This window comes from Vanessa atalanta, chromosome 7, assembly GCF_905147765.1.
Source record: "Vanessa atalanta chromosome 7, ilVanAtal1.2, whole genome shotgun sequence".
NCBI classification, from domain to species: Eukaryota; Metazoa; Arthropoda; class Insecta; order Lepidoptera; family Nymphalidae; genus Vanessa; species Vanessa atalanta.
In genome coordinates this window covers 6,158,645-6,174,294 of record NC_061877.1, presented here as the reverse complement: position 1 = coordinate 6,174,294, position 15,650 = coordinate 6,158,645, and the positions used below count along the sequence as shown (strand labels likewise).

General features: G+C 29.5%; 1 protein-coding gene across 2 annotated transcripts in view; it reads right to left on the bottom strand.

Annotated features, from left to right (window-relative positions):
* LOC125065469 overlaps positions 1 to 15,650 on the bottom strand; it is a 59,093-nt gene that overhangs the window by 11,225 nt on the left and 32,218 nt on the right. For both annotated transcript variants that reach the window (XM_047673061.1, XM_047673062.1), the window contains exon 4: positions 13,872 to 14,100. In XM_047673061.1, coding sequence (XP_047529017.1) covers positions 13,872 to 14,100 — 229 coding nt within the window. The remainder of the gene's footprint in view (positions 1 to 13,871; positions 14,101 to 15,650) is intronic.

Below are 15,650 nucleotides of genomic sequence, written 5' to 3'. Positions count from 1 at the left end.
ATATAATGTATTTTAAACGACGTAAATATTCATGACACCTTAATGTTCTAGATGAAAAAGTTGCGCAACAATAAAAAACCTTAAAAGTTTATTTTTATAATTATTGATCAGATCAATTTCTTATATTACTACAATATATAATTGTTTTTATTTAAACATGTACAATTTACATTATTATTATTGGTTTTAAATGGACTTCATTAGACATAACATTGAGTATGTCATTTTATTAAGCAAATAGCATCAAGGTTATGATATTTTTTATATGTATTATATTTAGGATTTATATGTATTATATAAATCCAATTTGTTACTGTTCTTGATAGACGAATAACCACTTTAATTTCCGTATTTAACTGAGATTAACCACCGACACTTAACGAATAAAAGTTGTAAATAACATTATAACTATTAAAAAACTGTTGCAAGAATTTTAATTACGATAATTAATGGATAGCCTATTATCAAAACCTTAATGATCTTAATTACAGATTATAAAAACACAACATTGTAGGTCATTACAATACAGATATGACAATAAATTAATTTAAATATATTTAATAGCACATTCGAATAATTCAATTTCAAATTCATTAGTATTCAAGCAATAGAAACATACACGAAACATTGAGACTAAGTGAATCATTACAAGGGTCACAGTTAATATAATTTAGGTTTGACTTATGATCTTACGTACGTACGTTAATTGATTTTAATTTATTAACATTTATTTTATCGAATCGACTTTTTAAAAATAAAGACAGTTAAATCCTATAAAATAATAATAACAACAAATTAATACGGTTAGTACTTTTTAACATTTGTGATGAGTCGATGATGATGATGCATTTGCATCATCGTAACAAATTACCAAATGACGTGTTATTGAAAAAAGTTTTTAACAGTTATTATTAATTATAAATGAGGATTATTTATTTTAATAACAACTAGGAAAAATGCTTATCAAAATTGGATTATTTAATATAAGACTTGAAATCCACTATGCAAAACATTTTATTGAAAATTTCAATACTTAATAATCTCTTACTTAAACTGGATTAAAAAATAAAAAAAATAAACAATAAATACGCAAAAAGCTATATTGATTTTTTTTAAACATAATTGTAAAATTGATAACTACTTAAATTTAAATCGATTTAAATTAATTTATCGATGTACAACGCCACCTATGTCTTGTCACTCGAATCACGTTAGACTTTTATTGGTCTTAGTAGGTATGTGTGTCACGGACATAAAACTACTTATTGGGTACAGCACTCGCATGGTTTGTAAACTATTTGACAGTTTTCATACGCTATAATTTTTTATTCTATAAATGTGAACAAATTGTATTTGCACAAAAAAAAGCGGTAGATTTTTAGATTTATATTTATAGTTGATATATTCAACAATATATTCATTGATATTGTATCCATGAGTTAACGCTCAGATATGGTTACAGTTATATTTTGACCACTCAGACCATTAAAATATAATTCAAAAACCAAATTTAAAACACAATTTTATCAAGCATTGGTATATATTTTAAAAAGTACAAGTTAAGTAAATTTTTATTATCATCAATGCAATTCTAAATGCCATATTTTTAAGAAGAATTTATTTTTATTTGAACTTGTCAAAAATTGCTTTTGGGGTATGCTCCGGTGTATGTTAACAAGCGTAAGAAACTCTTAGTTCCGGAATATTATATTAACTTAAATTAGACTCGTACAAGGTCAGAAGTAGTAGTAGTAGGCACTTGTACAAAAGACTTAACACATGAGCAGTACATAAAAATACGCGAAAGTCTATGTGAGACAGATTAGTAATTTCCTTTTATTGCGAAATTTAAGCAAAGGAGACAAAATACATTAATTACCATATGTTTTCTAAAATAATTTCCAAACTATTTAAAACATTAAAATGAATATATGTAGTCTGATTACTGTTTATAAAGTGACAAAAATTTCAAAATACTTTCTGTAATTAGCATAATCGACACGTATTTGTTATAAATGTTGCCGAAACAACCAAATATAGACTTTATACTTTGGTTATAGAGATCAAATTTGAATGAATTTATGTAAATTCAAGAATTAAAATAGTGGACATAAAGTGGCATTGTTCAGGCTAATGTCCACGGTGACCGAAAAAAAAGAATGCCATTGTCACATCGTTGTGTGATCGTTGTCCGCTCTCTCTGACAGATAAGGTGTAGTCTAATTACAGCTTATCGTGTTTTAATTGCATAATTGAAGAAAAAACACAAACGGAACGGAACTTTTACTTTCGTTCCTTATATATAAGTTGGTAAAACAGATAAGACTAGAAGTTTTCTTTCACTTCTAGGAATTAATTTTAATAATACGTTCAAATATATTTTTTGTAATCTTACCGTGGAACGTAAATAATATAAGGCACGAATCTATTTTTTTATTTAATAATATTGTTTTCATTTAAACTATGTTAGTGAGCTAATGCAATTCTATGCAGCAATAGGTCAAATAGTTGTCATTTGTTTCATTTGACACTATGTGGTACGTGAACTACTTATATAATAGCTACCCACTTGTTACACGTTGATTTAATGATACTGTTTATAATAAGTACAACCAACAAGGACCTACCACGCGATTTTTTAAATTTAAATAACTTATTTTTATTTGTAATATAATTATTTTTAATTTTATGAAAATGATATATATATATATAGGTATAGAGTTTCAATTGACATAGATTCATAAATTCAGGAATCATAAAATATTTGATTACGGTAACACATACGAGATAATTTATCCACTTAAAAAAACTTATATTTATATAATAAATTAAGTTCAATTTAATATACAGACTCCTTTAAACCTTCTTCATAAGGAAAGGAAGCTTTTGTAAGCTTTTGTGGGTACATTACAGTCTCGTACTTTAATTTTTTTTATTAAGTCAACAATATAAGATTATATTGTCACTTGTATCAAAATGGGGTGCAAAATGTTATCTCAGTAAGTTGTGTGGAATTGGTTTTAAAGTCAGTTACAAGACTCAACCCACGCCCCACACACAACAACAGGTCAAGTTAAATAAGAGCTTGTAAAAAGAAGTAGACTTCGTGTAGCATTAAAGAAATATCTCACGCCAATGACTCAATGTTATCATTAGATTTACACATTTCTATCGTAATGATTTTGCAAGAATCCTACTAACTGGTATTCAAACACAAAGAAACGATATTGCTATTAAATCAATATTATGGATAAGCTGTTTTCGCTACATTTTATTAGTACAATTAATTTCTATTAGAATTTATTTTGAAGTGTCATAATTTTATTCACGTCCAAATTATTTACAATAATTAACTAATATAATATATACAGAACAAAATTAAAAATTAATTATATACTATCTGTAGGTGTCGATTAAAAGGCATGAATTATATAAATTCCGACATCTTTTAGATCATTTTAGTATAGCACAATGTCTTAAAGTAAATAGTTACTTTCTTCCATTACACTAGCACTATAAAAGTAATAAAAAACCATTTATTCCATCAATGTAGAGCATTAAATCTATGTAAAATGTATATACACCCTTCCAACCAGAGCACATCATTACGAAGTATACTAGTTATTTGAATAATTAGCAACATTCGTGAAAAAATCTTTTATCGAAAAGTGAACAAGCCCTTGATTAATGACACCATTACGAGACAAAGACGAGGTGAAAAATATTTGAGATGATCTTTTGGTTTCCTCTGAAGTTTTCCGAGTTTTTTCTTTAATAACGAGCTAATAATTTACTTCATTTCAAAATGACCAGTACAAAACGTTTTTAATTGATGACCCGATAACGATAATTTTTTAATTGTTCTGTCGGTATGCGTTATTGCATAACGAATGCTCTTTGGCCACAATTCGAACAAGTAATCGGTTTGTAATTATAATACAGTTTATTAATGCATATTGTAAATCGCTCACGAATTATGGTTGTTTCTTTTATAAAATATTTTGGATTCAAAATATTATTACGGTATTTTTATTTTTTGATGATGGGTGCTATCCACACTTGGCGCGTTTGGGTTGGATTCGGCTCTATTAACAGGATGATCGAACATTTTAGCAGTTGTCTAAAATTTACTTTCAAATATATTAAAGCAAACATAAAAGATTCAAACGAAAATATCATACAAAGAATTTTTTTCTTCAAGTTAAGTGAAGGCTATGTCCCACAACAAGGAATTTCCTATTTCCTCTTCAATTTATATGGTTATTTTTCCATAATAAATACGGGTTCACTATTTATGTACATAATATGTTTAAATACAACTCGTCTACATTCATATAGACAACTGTAAATGAAAGGACGAGAAAGAAATTAATACGGCTATGTGTACATGTTTAAAACCTTATATAAATATGTTGTTACCAATATGAATGGCTAAATATAGCGAATACTTGCTCCCATTACAGGCAGTAGGTACACTCAAGTGGCGCCTGCGCATATTGATCAATCGTGTTGGGTAACCACAGCGCTGTAAAACTCTGACCGACAAAATAATTAGGCCTTAATGACACTGATTGTAAGACCAGGATATTAAGAAATTTCATACAATTTACAGAAAGAAAAATAAACAAATAAATAATTAAAGAGATTATGTCCACTAGGAACCTACAAAATTATTTTTATTCATCACGTCAAATATTTACAGTATTTACACATTACAATTGAAACTACTTGCGACACAATTATTTTATGCATCGGTATGCAGACGTGAAAATGGGCCGACTGATGGTAAGTGGTCACTACAAGTAACACATTGGCGCCGTGTGAAATTTAAATAATTTTTTACATAACCAATGCACCATCAACCTTGGGAACTTAGATGTTATGTCCCTTGTGCCTGTAGTTACACTAGCTCATTCACCCTTCAAACCGGAACACAACAATACTAAGTATTGCTTAGCGGTAGAATACATGAGTGGGTACCGCCGAAATACTTTTAATTTCAGAGTTAGAAAAATAAAATAGCCTTGCTATATTTGTTTATTACTTTAAGAAATTATTATTAAATTTCATTAATACATATCATTATAACATTACAATGGTTTTGTAGTGATTGAAATTTTTTTTTAGTTGTGTATTTTCATTATTTTTTTTTACAAATTGATATTTGCTTAAACTTTTAGGTATAAAATTATTACTCCACGTTTAGTTTCCACATACCTAGTCGAACAAGAATAATCTACCAACTGTTGTCCGTTTTACAACCTTGACATTGAATCCATTGAAGTGTTGATCAACAACTTTTAATATGTTTACTCGTGACCTGACGGTACATCTCTGGTTTTTATTTTTATGACAATAAAGATTATAATTCTATGCACGCTGTAAATGTTGTGAAACTAGTAAACGATCAATTCAGACGTGTGCATTATGTATATTTCTAAATACCCTTTATTTATTTATTGTATATGAGATTGCGATGGACATGAATATTAAAATCCTTTTAATTTTTTATTCGTTGGGAAATCAAATATCTACAAATAGGATAAGATATATTTATTTTCTTTTTCAATAATAAATCTCAACAAACATGCTCGTGCCTATCCTTTGGTATTTTTTTTTTATTTGAGTTTTTTTTAACGTTTTTGTTTCCAGACAGTATCACAATCGGAATACTGTAATTATACCTAATTACTATTTTTTAAATGTATCAGGCACGATTTTTAGTTTCTTTTAGAAAATAATAGAACTCTTGCATCTATTTTGCAATAAAGACATCGGTAGAAACAGAAAGAACAAGTTCATAAATATGATAATGGATATTTATTAGAATACTGGATTTTGGGCAAGTTAATTTAATGCGTGCCGTATTTTATTAATACAAACATGGCACCTAATTTTTTTGCAAGTTCTGTCAGAGGTAGACGACGTCTTACAATTATGATACAAAAACTGGTAGGAACAGTTCTCGTAAGCTTTTTTTCATTTTTATCATAACATTTATAATAACTTTGATTAATTTCTAATACTAACGCTTACTTTTACATTTTAATAATTTTTTATAGCATGACGATGAATATAGGAGGCGTGAACAATGGAACATACTTATGCTTGTTTTATCGACTACGAAGTCAGTAAATTATCACCGTGGACATAGAGAAAGTTCTCATCTAGACGTAAACACGGGTGAACATTCGAATGCTGTTTTCCCATGATGACGATAGAAAGTGGTTAAGCGGGAACCTCTACCGTAATGATTTTTTTTTAATCACAATTCATAAAATATTATACCAACACTTAATCGAAAAAAAAAAAATTAAGACCGTAAAATTATTTAATTTACATTTTATAAACCAGCTTGATACATAATCAAACCCAGAGAAATTAACTATTTAATACTTTTACATAACCTTAAGTAATTATATCATGCTTTAAAATATGTTTACTTGTTTAGTTGAGATATATTTACTCAAGCAGTAAGGCATATTGGAATACATTTAGTTCGAGGCTTTATTAATTATTGCCCATCTAGTTTGTTATGATGATAACCATGAACAAAAGCACGCTTTATCTGGTTTTACTCTCAAGTTAGGTCGATAACCGGTGAGACGAGTAAACGGATCCGGGGAGCAAAAGTAAACATTTCATACATAGGAGGTGCTGTGGCTAGATATGATTTCTAGTGGAATGTGTACCGCTATACATATATCTATAACATAATAATGATACTTCATAAGTTACTGCTATTATAGTAAAAGCAAGCTAATATTTGTGATTTAAATATTGATTCAGTATCGCATCGTAGTTCGCAATCCGATTATTTAAAGACAAAGGCGTAAAATAATACGTTCAAAATATCTCCGTCTTTTCAACTAACGCTAATCATATACTTTTTGCGAATAAAATTTAAATTAAGTTAAAACTCCGAAGGTAACTTATTGTTAAAATAAACTCATCTAAGGAGTTGCGTCACTCGAACCAGTTGACCTCGGTTAGATCTAAGTTTCTGACATCTCCGCCTTCCTCGTGTATAAATGTTTCATACCTTTACACAAATCATCACGATATAGAATTTTATATTCAATAAGCAAAACTTGATAAAGAGTAAAATTCACTTTAATAATAAATTGTTCTTGTGTAAGACTCGATAGTGAAGTGATATCGATACCAGTCTTAGTGGCGTTTGCTTAAGTATTGCTATTCAATGAAATGATAGGTGTGACATTTGGAGCGTACTAAGATTGCTTGAGGTACCATACACTCTATTTGCATAGTTACTTCATCGAAATATAAGCCTTTAGTTGAGTAGTCACGACAAGCTTCCATACTACTATAATACAGTAATATTATCTCGAATTTATTTTATTTTATAATAATAAGTACCTACATATGAGGCAAAGTAAAATAGGGCCACTCTATTTTAAATCGCAGCTGTCGTAACAACCGACTAATGGATTTTTATTAAGCGCAAATATTAATAGCATTAAGTATTTATGCGCTTTTATCATCCGTGTTACGGCAGGGAAACAACCCATCAACAAAAGCGTTTACAAGGTTAACGTCAAACAGGCGGCCGGTAGTCAAACTGCCGAATCCTTATAAATGATTTACACTGCAAGCCTGCAACCCTAAATAAATAGGGTTGACACAAGCGCATATTGTTAAATGAATAAAACGTGTTAAAGTGCAATTAATTGGCGGTTCAGATAAAGTAATAATATCATAACGATAAAGGTCTCGAAACTCACTTACTCAACGTTGACGATCCCACGCTTATGACATTCGATTATTTAGCAATAATCTTTTAATATTATTGCAATTTAAAAGTAGTAGGTACTTGTTAATATTTATGTTAATATTGCTTTGCTATTACTTGCTGAAGTACTTAAATGAACTAAGACTGAAATTAATGTATCATTAGTTTATCTGATAGAGAGAACTGGAGACATAAAGCCAAATAACGTACACCGTTAATAATGATTTTTAATTTTTATTTCATTAGGGGATGAAAATTGATGGGGCGATAAATATAAGTTCTCCCTCTATACATTTTGACTTTTCTTCCAAACGAATTAGGTGCGAAATTATACTTCATTCTCAAAAAGTATTATAATTTTTCATATGGTTGATTAAAATGGGTGTACCAGTTAGTTTTTTTAGCATTAGCAGCCTGTAAATTTTCCAACTGCTGGGCTCCCTTTGAGAAGAAGGTTTTAGAGCATATTCCACCACGCTGCTCCAATGCGGGTTGGTGGAATACACGTGTGGCAGAATTTCGTTGAAATTAGACACATGCAGGTTTCCTTACGATGATTTCCTTCACCACCGAGCACGAGATGAATTATAAACACAAATTAAGCACATGAAAATTTAGTGGTGCCTGCCTGGGTTTGAGCCCGAAATTATTGGTTAAGATGCACGCGTTCTAACCACTGGGCCATCTCGGCTCTTACCAGTACCAGTTAGTAACGAATAATATTAAATATATTATAAGTCATAATATATATGATGATGACATTAGGCTAGCCAGGTAGGGCGATGGGTAGGTATGGCCCCCGTTTAACTTTCGGTGCCAAAACACTTGCAAAAAAATTTTTATCCAAACCCAAATTTATAAAAGCGTGGGTCCACCAAAACCCCTTCTCTCACATGACCCTCGTAACGCCAATGTAAGTTTTCATGGCAAATTTAATTGGTACGTCTAAAATAAACCGTGCGAACATATTGAAGGACCTTTTCATTTCAATTGTCATGAAACAAGAAATGTAAATATACCTTAGATATTATCAAGTTGTGTAATATTGTATATATTTAGATTATTTCATAATATACCTAATTGTTTATTCAGTAATTACAATAGTAGTGTTGGTCTCCAGCGGTTGTGAGAAAGAGTGGAGTGAAAGCATTAATAACACGTCAATATAGTAACTACTATCACAATTGGTTACATGTACACGATAAAAATTGTTGCGTTCATTAACAATGCTTTCCGAGTTTTTTCTTAATAGCTATAAAGTAGGAATCGATTGATCTTTTATGAATTATTAAACTTTCTATAATATTGATTAATGTACGAATTCCTAACCAATTGATCATTTGTAATAAGTTGATTAAAGAACTTTGTAAAATATGAATATAGTTCAAGTGCTTAGTCTTGTTCACGCAACGATGTTTTAAATTTTGTATCTTCTCTTTGAATAAGTAAAATATTTTGGGCTATCACTTTTTCTCCTTACATGGACACATTTACAAACAAATGATTTATTTTTTTCTAGTTCTATATAAGCTTCACCTAATGTAACAAAATCAGAACGCAAACTAAACAAGGAAGTCATTTTCAACCTACTTCGAATAGTCGTATCGATTTGAAACTTTGTAAGTATCTACAATGTAATTCGCATGACAATACAACAACTTGGTACCATTAAACTGATCTGATAACGGAACTCTTCCATGGCCACTGGTGAACCGTTCAAGTTCGGCTTATTTGATCTATTTTGACAAGTCCCGTACATTACACTAACAACAGGTTTATTACTTTTTTAAATTATATTTATTGAATAGAGGAATATAATTCTTTCTAAGCTGGCTGTAGTCAACAAACGTGACACATAAACACCTTAAATAGATAGATAAATTAATTTAACATTGACTTTTTTTTATTTAATAATAATACTGTCAATCAAAAAAAAAAAAAACATTTCTAAAAAAGAAGGCAATTGAGAAATGATGGATAATATTGTTCGATATTATATTTCTGAACATTATAATATAAATTAAAGTCATTAGATATTTAATTTGAAAATTTGACATATTGGTTTTACGAATACATATCTAAAACGAGTTAGTAAAACATATATGTATAGAACGTGAGTTGAATATAAATAAGTGAAATCAAATCAAAATAACATATTGTAATATATTTAAATAATTCGGAGAAAATAACTAAATCTTATTGTGTTTATTGCATTATTCTTGTAAACCTAAATTGTTACCGGATACCATAAACAGTGATCGTTTAAGCGTAAAATTAGGAAACAGCTAGATTATAAGATACTTCATTCGTGTTTTAGCTCCATTCAAAAAACTAAATTTTTAACACGGTCAACGATTTAAAACAAATAGATGGCATTTAAAATTTATTTTGTTCAAATAATTCCACCCTCGATTCCTACGTGACAAATTTTAAATAAGATTATGAGACGTATCTATAAATTACCCAGAACTAATTTAAGTTTGAAAAGTGTACATGAAAAGTTTAAATTTATATAGTGTCACAGAGCTGGCCATAGTGTGATAAAGGTTTTCCTAGTCGTTTAAACGTTTCTTATTCATCTGATAAGTACCAATATGGTGTCAGATGATTAAATATTCTAATCACCTGCTTACTGACACGCTACCAATATGTACGGAGGTACGTAGGTAGATGCCATATACTTTTCTTAAAACAATGGTGATCGGTCATCATTACCGTGCTATCATTTCAATATTAAAAACGCCAACCTCACTTGCTTTTGTTCTTTTGGACCGAACAATTAACGACCGATATGAAACTTTTACGCGATTGTAAGTAAATAGTTTTATGTTGTATATTTTGTAGTTTGCGTGAATACAAATATATTGTTTTGTAGATCAAAAAAACGTGAACCAAATAGTACGCAACATTATATAGATACGACAATGTCGTAAATGTACATATATTTACTTATTTTTTTCTTTACTTAATAGATTAATATATAGTACTTTTGCTAAAAAAAAAAGTCATTTTAATTATGTAATGATATTTCAAGCTATTTGCCGAACTTTTATCAAATGATTTGAAATTCAGTTTTCTATTTCAAGAACAAGTTTATTTTGTAGTGTGAAAGATATATTTATGATATTAAAAATGAACATTTCGTGTGCTGTCAAAGCAGTTTTACCTTTATTATGAATCTTCAATTCCAGTGCAATTTAATATAATTTATAACTTTTGTAGACGTTAATAGCGACGTCTTATGTCAAACTAGTGTCTAAAGATATTTCATTTAAGGATGTTCGTAGGTACATCAGGACTAGAGTGTGAATAATCAAACAATCGACTAAACAGCAAGCATTTGCGAAACAACACAGAAACAATACTATTTGGATCCGGGTCAAATCAAGTGAACGTTGAGTAATACTTTCGGCTTACTTAAATATCGTAAGGTCAGCCTAATAAAGCGCCCAGTTATTAAGCCAGATGCTGTATTGCGTATGGATGTAGTCAAACAAGAACGGTTACATCTGATAAACCGGAAACACGAAACCAGTGTAGCTCTTTTTGAAAGGTATTACGTTATGATCTAGTAAATACCACAATAATATATAGGCGATAAATACCGAAGAGTCGACAAAAATATTTCTCTCATTACAAATTGCACGAGAAAGCAAGACAAATAAATGTTAGCTTTTATGGTTTATTAGCTTCGGAACAATGGTCTGTACCTGCATATACCTGATCTCGATCCTTCAGCGTGTATTTTACAGCGACTTCTTTTAAAGCGAGAAAAGTGCTGTATTATATCTAAGGATTAGTCAATCATTTGTTTTAAACCGTTAAAAGCGGTGTCAGTTTAAATGCTTAGGATCGATGGTTACAAAGAATGGAGTCACGAATAGAAAATAGTTATACAACAGTTAGGTCTACTTTTTAACCTGGTCAAGTTGGTCATAATGGTGTGACGGGTTGGGGAAAAGACTGCCGACTGAATTGCGTGTGATGGGTTTTAACCGATATTAAGTCCATACATATATACTATTTAAAATATACATACAAAATTTGGGAACAAGTTTATTTTGATGAAATCTAAATTAATTTTTAGTCTAGTTAATAAGAGATGGAAACTTTTCTGTTTTGCATTGAATAATTCACTGTGAATTTCTATTTTGGAATAAATAATAATAAGAATGTACCTAGGTACGTATTATGTATATGAAACATTCTATATAATTACTTGAGCACGTATGTACAATAAAATTAATATATATAAGGAAAATTAAATAAAATAATTCACTCATAACTGATACTATAAATTTTGTAGATGAAATTTTCCCAACATAATGGAACCACAATCTGTGACCACTAATTGGCACGTGGAAAAGATGTATTTTAAAAGTTCACAGACCTACAGGTAAAAAAAAAAAATCAGTTCATTTACGTTTCACCATTAAATTAAAAAAATATTTCCTTATAAGACACAAACAATGACCTAGCAAAGATTACAATCAGTCGCGGATATATATATTACTAGATATCGCCCGCATCTTCGCTCGCGTTTCAGGGGTTGGCGTTCTATGTCCGTGCGTGAGTTTCAAGCTTGTTTCAAACCAAATTTAATTAAATTTAGCTTAGTTCTTGGTTCCCATTTATAAATGTTCGATACAAATGAATATGGCGGTTATCCCTGAGTTATACCTAATCCTTAGGATAAATAATCGTTAATAGCCAAACGTATAATTGACGAAAATCAATTATTATGTGAAACTTTTAGTAATTATTATTTACGTATATGTATGAGTCTCATTCACCTGTTATGGGCAAGCATCTTTGAAAATCTAATGACTATATTATTACACACTATATATGTATCTCTATATATATATTCATAATTGTTATAACAAATATAAGCCGGTTCTAAGAGTTATTATATAATCATAACGAATAAATATTCAATTCGTCAAAGTATGTTACGTAAGTTATTAATTATAGAGCATTTTGAATCATTATCTATGTTAATTTTTAGATATATTTAAAAAGTATATCAAAATCAACATCTATGAATTCATTTTTATTTAATTTATTAGGTATTAAAAAATCTATAATATCACATTGAAAACATAAAAAATTTAGTATTAAAAAACGCATTTTTATCTGCAATATTTACATATAATTTTCATTTAAAAAATATGACATCCTAGTCTGGTGTTATCTAAAGTAATAATTTCTGACATTTGATTTTATTATACAACCGAGGCGAAAGTAAAACGCGCCGTGTAATAAACTTTTTAAAGTTGGGCTACGAATTCTTGGCTAGTTTCTCTGATGAATATATAAAAAGAACGACATTAGAAATAATACGTCAGAGTATAACAATATACTTTGCATTTATTTTTCTTGTAAATACTTAAATTTCGCGTGTGAACGGTTATATGGTTCGACTTTTATATTATTTGTATCTAAAATGTATTATGTATGTATTTAAAAACGAATTCAGCTATATTTTGACAAGCAATGTTTGATTTATCGTAAAACATATCGCAAGTGTATACGAAGCATTTTTGTGCACTTGAAGTCCATAAAGAAATAAGAAAAATCGAGAGTCGATAAGGATGCGATCGATGTCGATGAATACCTTAAATATTTTGTGTTGTGGTATTTTGTATTTTTTTCTTTACAATAGTGGTTCGGGAATTCACATTTCATAATAAGTCGTTTACAATTTTCAAGTCCGAAGGAATGTACTATTCAAGCGTTGTAGGTTGATTATTGATTGTGTATAAACAATGAAAACCGTTTACCATTTTTAACATGAAAATCAAAAAAGAACCCGTTTCTTTTTTGATTTTCATGTTTAAAATGTTTTCTATATATCTCGTGTTCAGTTTTTAAACACAAATCGTGAGGAAAACTATTTGTATTGTATTATTATACATAATTACACATACCATAGTCATGTAGAGTATGTATCAAAAGTTATGGTTTTTTCCCAATGCAAGTCGTTACTAATCGTATGTAGGACATGTGTGTGTGTGCGTTTTGCGTATATAAATATTGTTGTGTTCGTGGGTTTTTCGGTTCCTTTATATTTAAACTGTCAAATATAAAAACTTTCTATGCCTATTCAATGCCTTACCTTGTAAGCTAGGAGCGGACGCGGGTGCCGACGGAGTTGCGGGTTGAGGTGTTGGTGGAGCTCGTCTACGTCTGGGAACGTGTAGACCTGGGGCCGAGGCTGCTCTCGTCGCAGTTCTGAAGCCAGGAGCTCGATACCGAGCTGATTTTACCGGCCCTGCCGGTACCGTATTTGTGCCAGTGATAGACGGAAGTCGAGGTAGCGATCCGGCGCGTTGTTCTTCTTCAGACTATGACAAGAACAAAACAGAAACTTAAGAAAGAGTGTAATATATTTATAGAAAAAGTTTTTGTTTTGCATTATTTATAATTATTGTTTTGTTATACTACGATTTATTTTCGAAAGTTTTAACGTTAGAAATACGTGTATGCTGCCTCTTGATACGCTACCAATCTGTATGTACCAAACTCGTACGCCACCGATCTCAGTTAAGTAGGTGCTATTTACTTTTCCAAAACAATAGCTTTTAAAAATTTAGGCTTGTTATTTTCATATGTATTATATTTGAAAGACGTATGTATTGCTCGCCTCTGTCTTAACTAATTATTAAGAAAACTATTAATTTAGCTGATATATTTTTTTCATTGTTATAGATAAACAGTTTCAAGATAAGTAATTCTATGTTGTGTGCTCAATGTTACTACGTTGCATATCTAACGGTTCGATTGATTTTCTGAAGAACACAAACAGTTTGTAATCAAATATTTCGTACATAGTAATTTTTGTTAAATATATTTAGCAATTCGTGTCCAACAAAGGTCAATTTATATGTAGATAGGACAAGTGTATTTTGTATACACTACACATGACAATTATCGTTTAATGGAAAATAATTTATGTGTAGACAAAGCAACACTTTAGTTTTATTATACAAATATTGTACCTGCTGACTCTAAGGTATACTAAGGATTCCAATGGTTCCAGACGGACATATGAGCCACCTGTAAGTGTTTACCACTCCCTACAGACATTAGCGACATTTGACTGATCATAAGCCATTTTAATCATTCTTTACATCACCTAACCCTTGTACCTGTAGGTACCCTTTAAACCGGAGCAACAATACAAGATTGCTACCTACACAGACGGGCTTGCCTACCAATTGTTTTTGTTTTGTTTGTTTTTGTTCATGTTTTTAATTTGAAAACTAATTGATAAATATTATATATACTTATAAGTGGATTATTGGATTCATCAATAAAAAATGCTTTACACTAGTGAATATCGAAATATTTTAGTTGATTTTTATTTTCTTTGTGAATTTCTTTATGATGAAAAAACCATACAAAACATTCAAATTATTTATTTTTTGTTTTAAATTTTTAGTATGTACATTTTAAAAAAAATTAATAAGATATGTATTTTGTTGAATTAATGCTTAAGTTTAATTAATTGAAGTAATCTATTAGTTATTATACAGCAAAACAATAGAAGTATATTTTGATTATTTGCGTATTTTTAAGTATCTATGTTTGTTTTCTATTAGATTATTCAAATAAAAGTAATTATCCACCATTATTGCATGAATGCAATACATAGATTACGGTATTAATTACTCACATTACAAGCAATTATGGTAATTATTAGAAATTCTTTGTTATTTTTGTGCATGTATTGTAATTATAAGTTTATGCTTTGACAAGTAATTGCATAATGTGTCAAATGTATCCTTTTTATACATGTTTATTAGTCCAATACAAACTTATGAAGTTTTATCTTTGTAGTGATTAAAATTGATAGATTTTTTTGATTATTACATATTTCTACAAAATAAGTTGA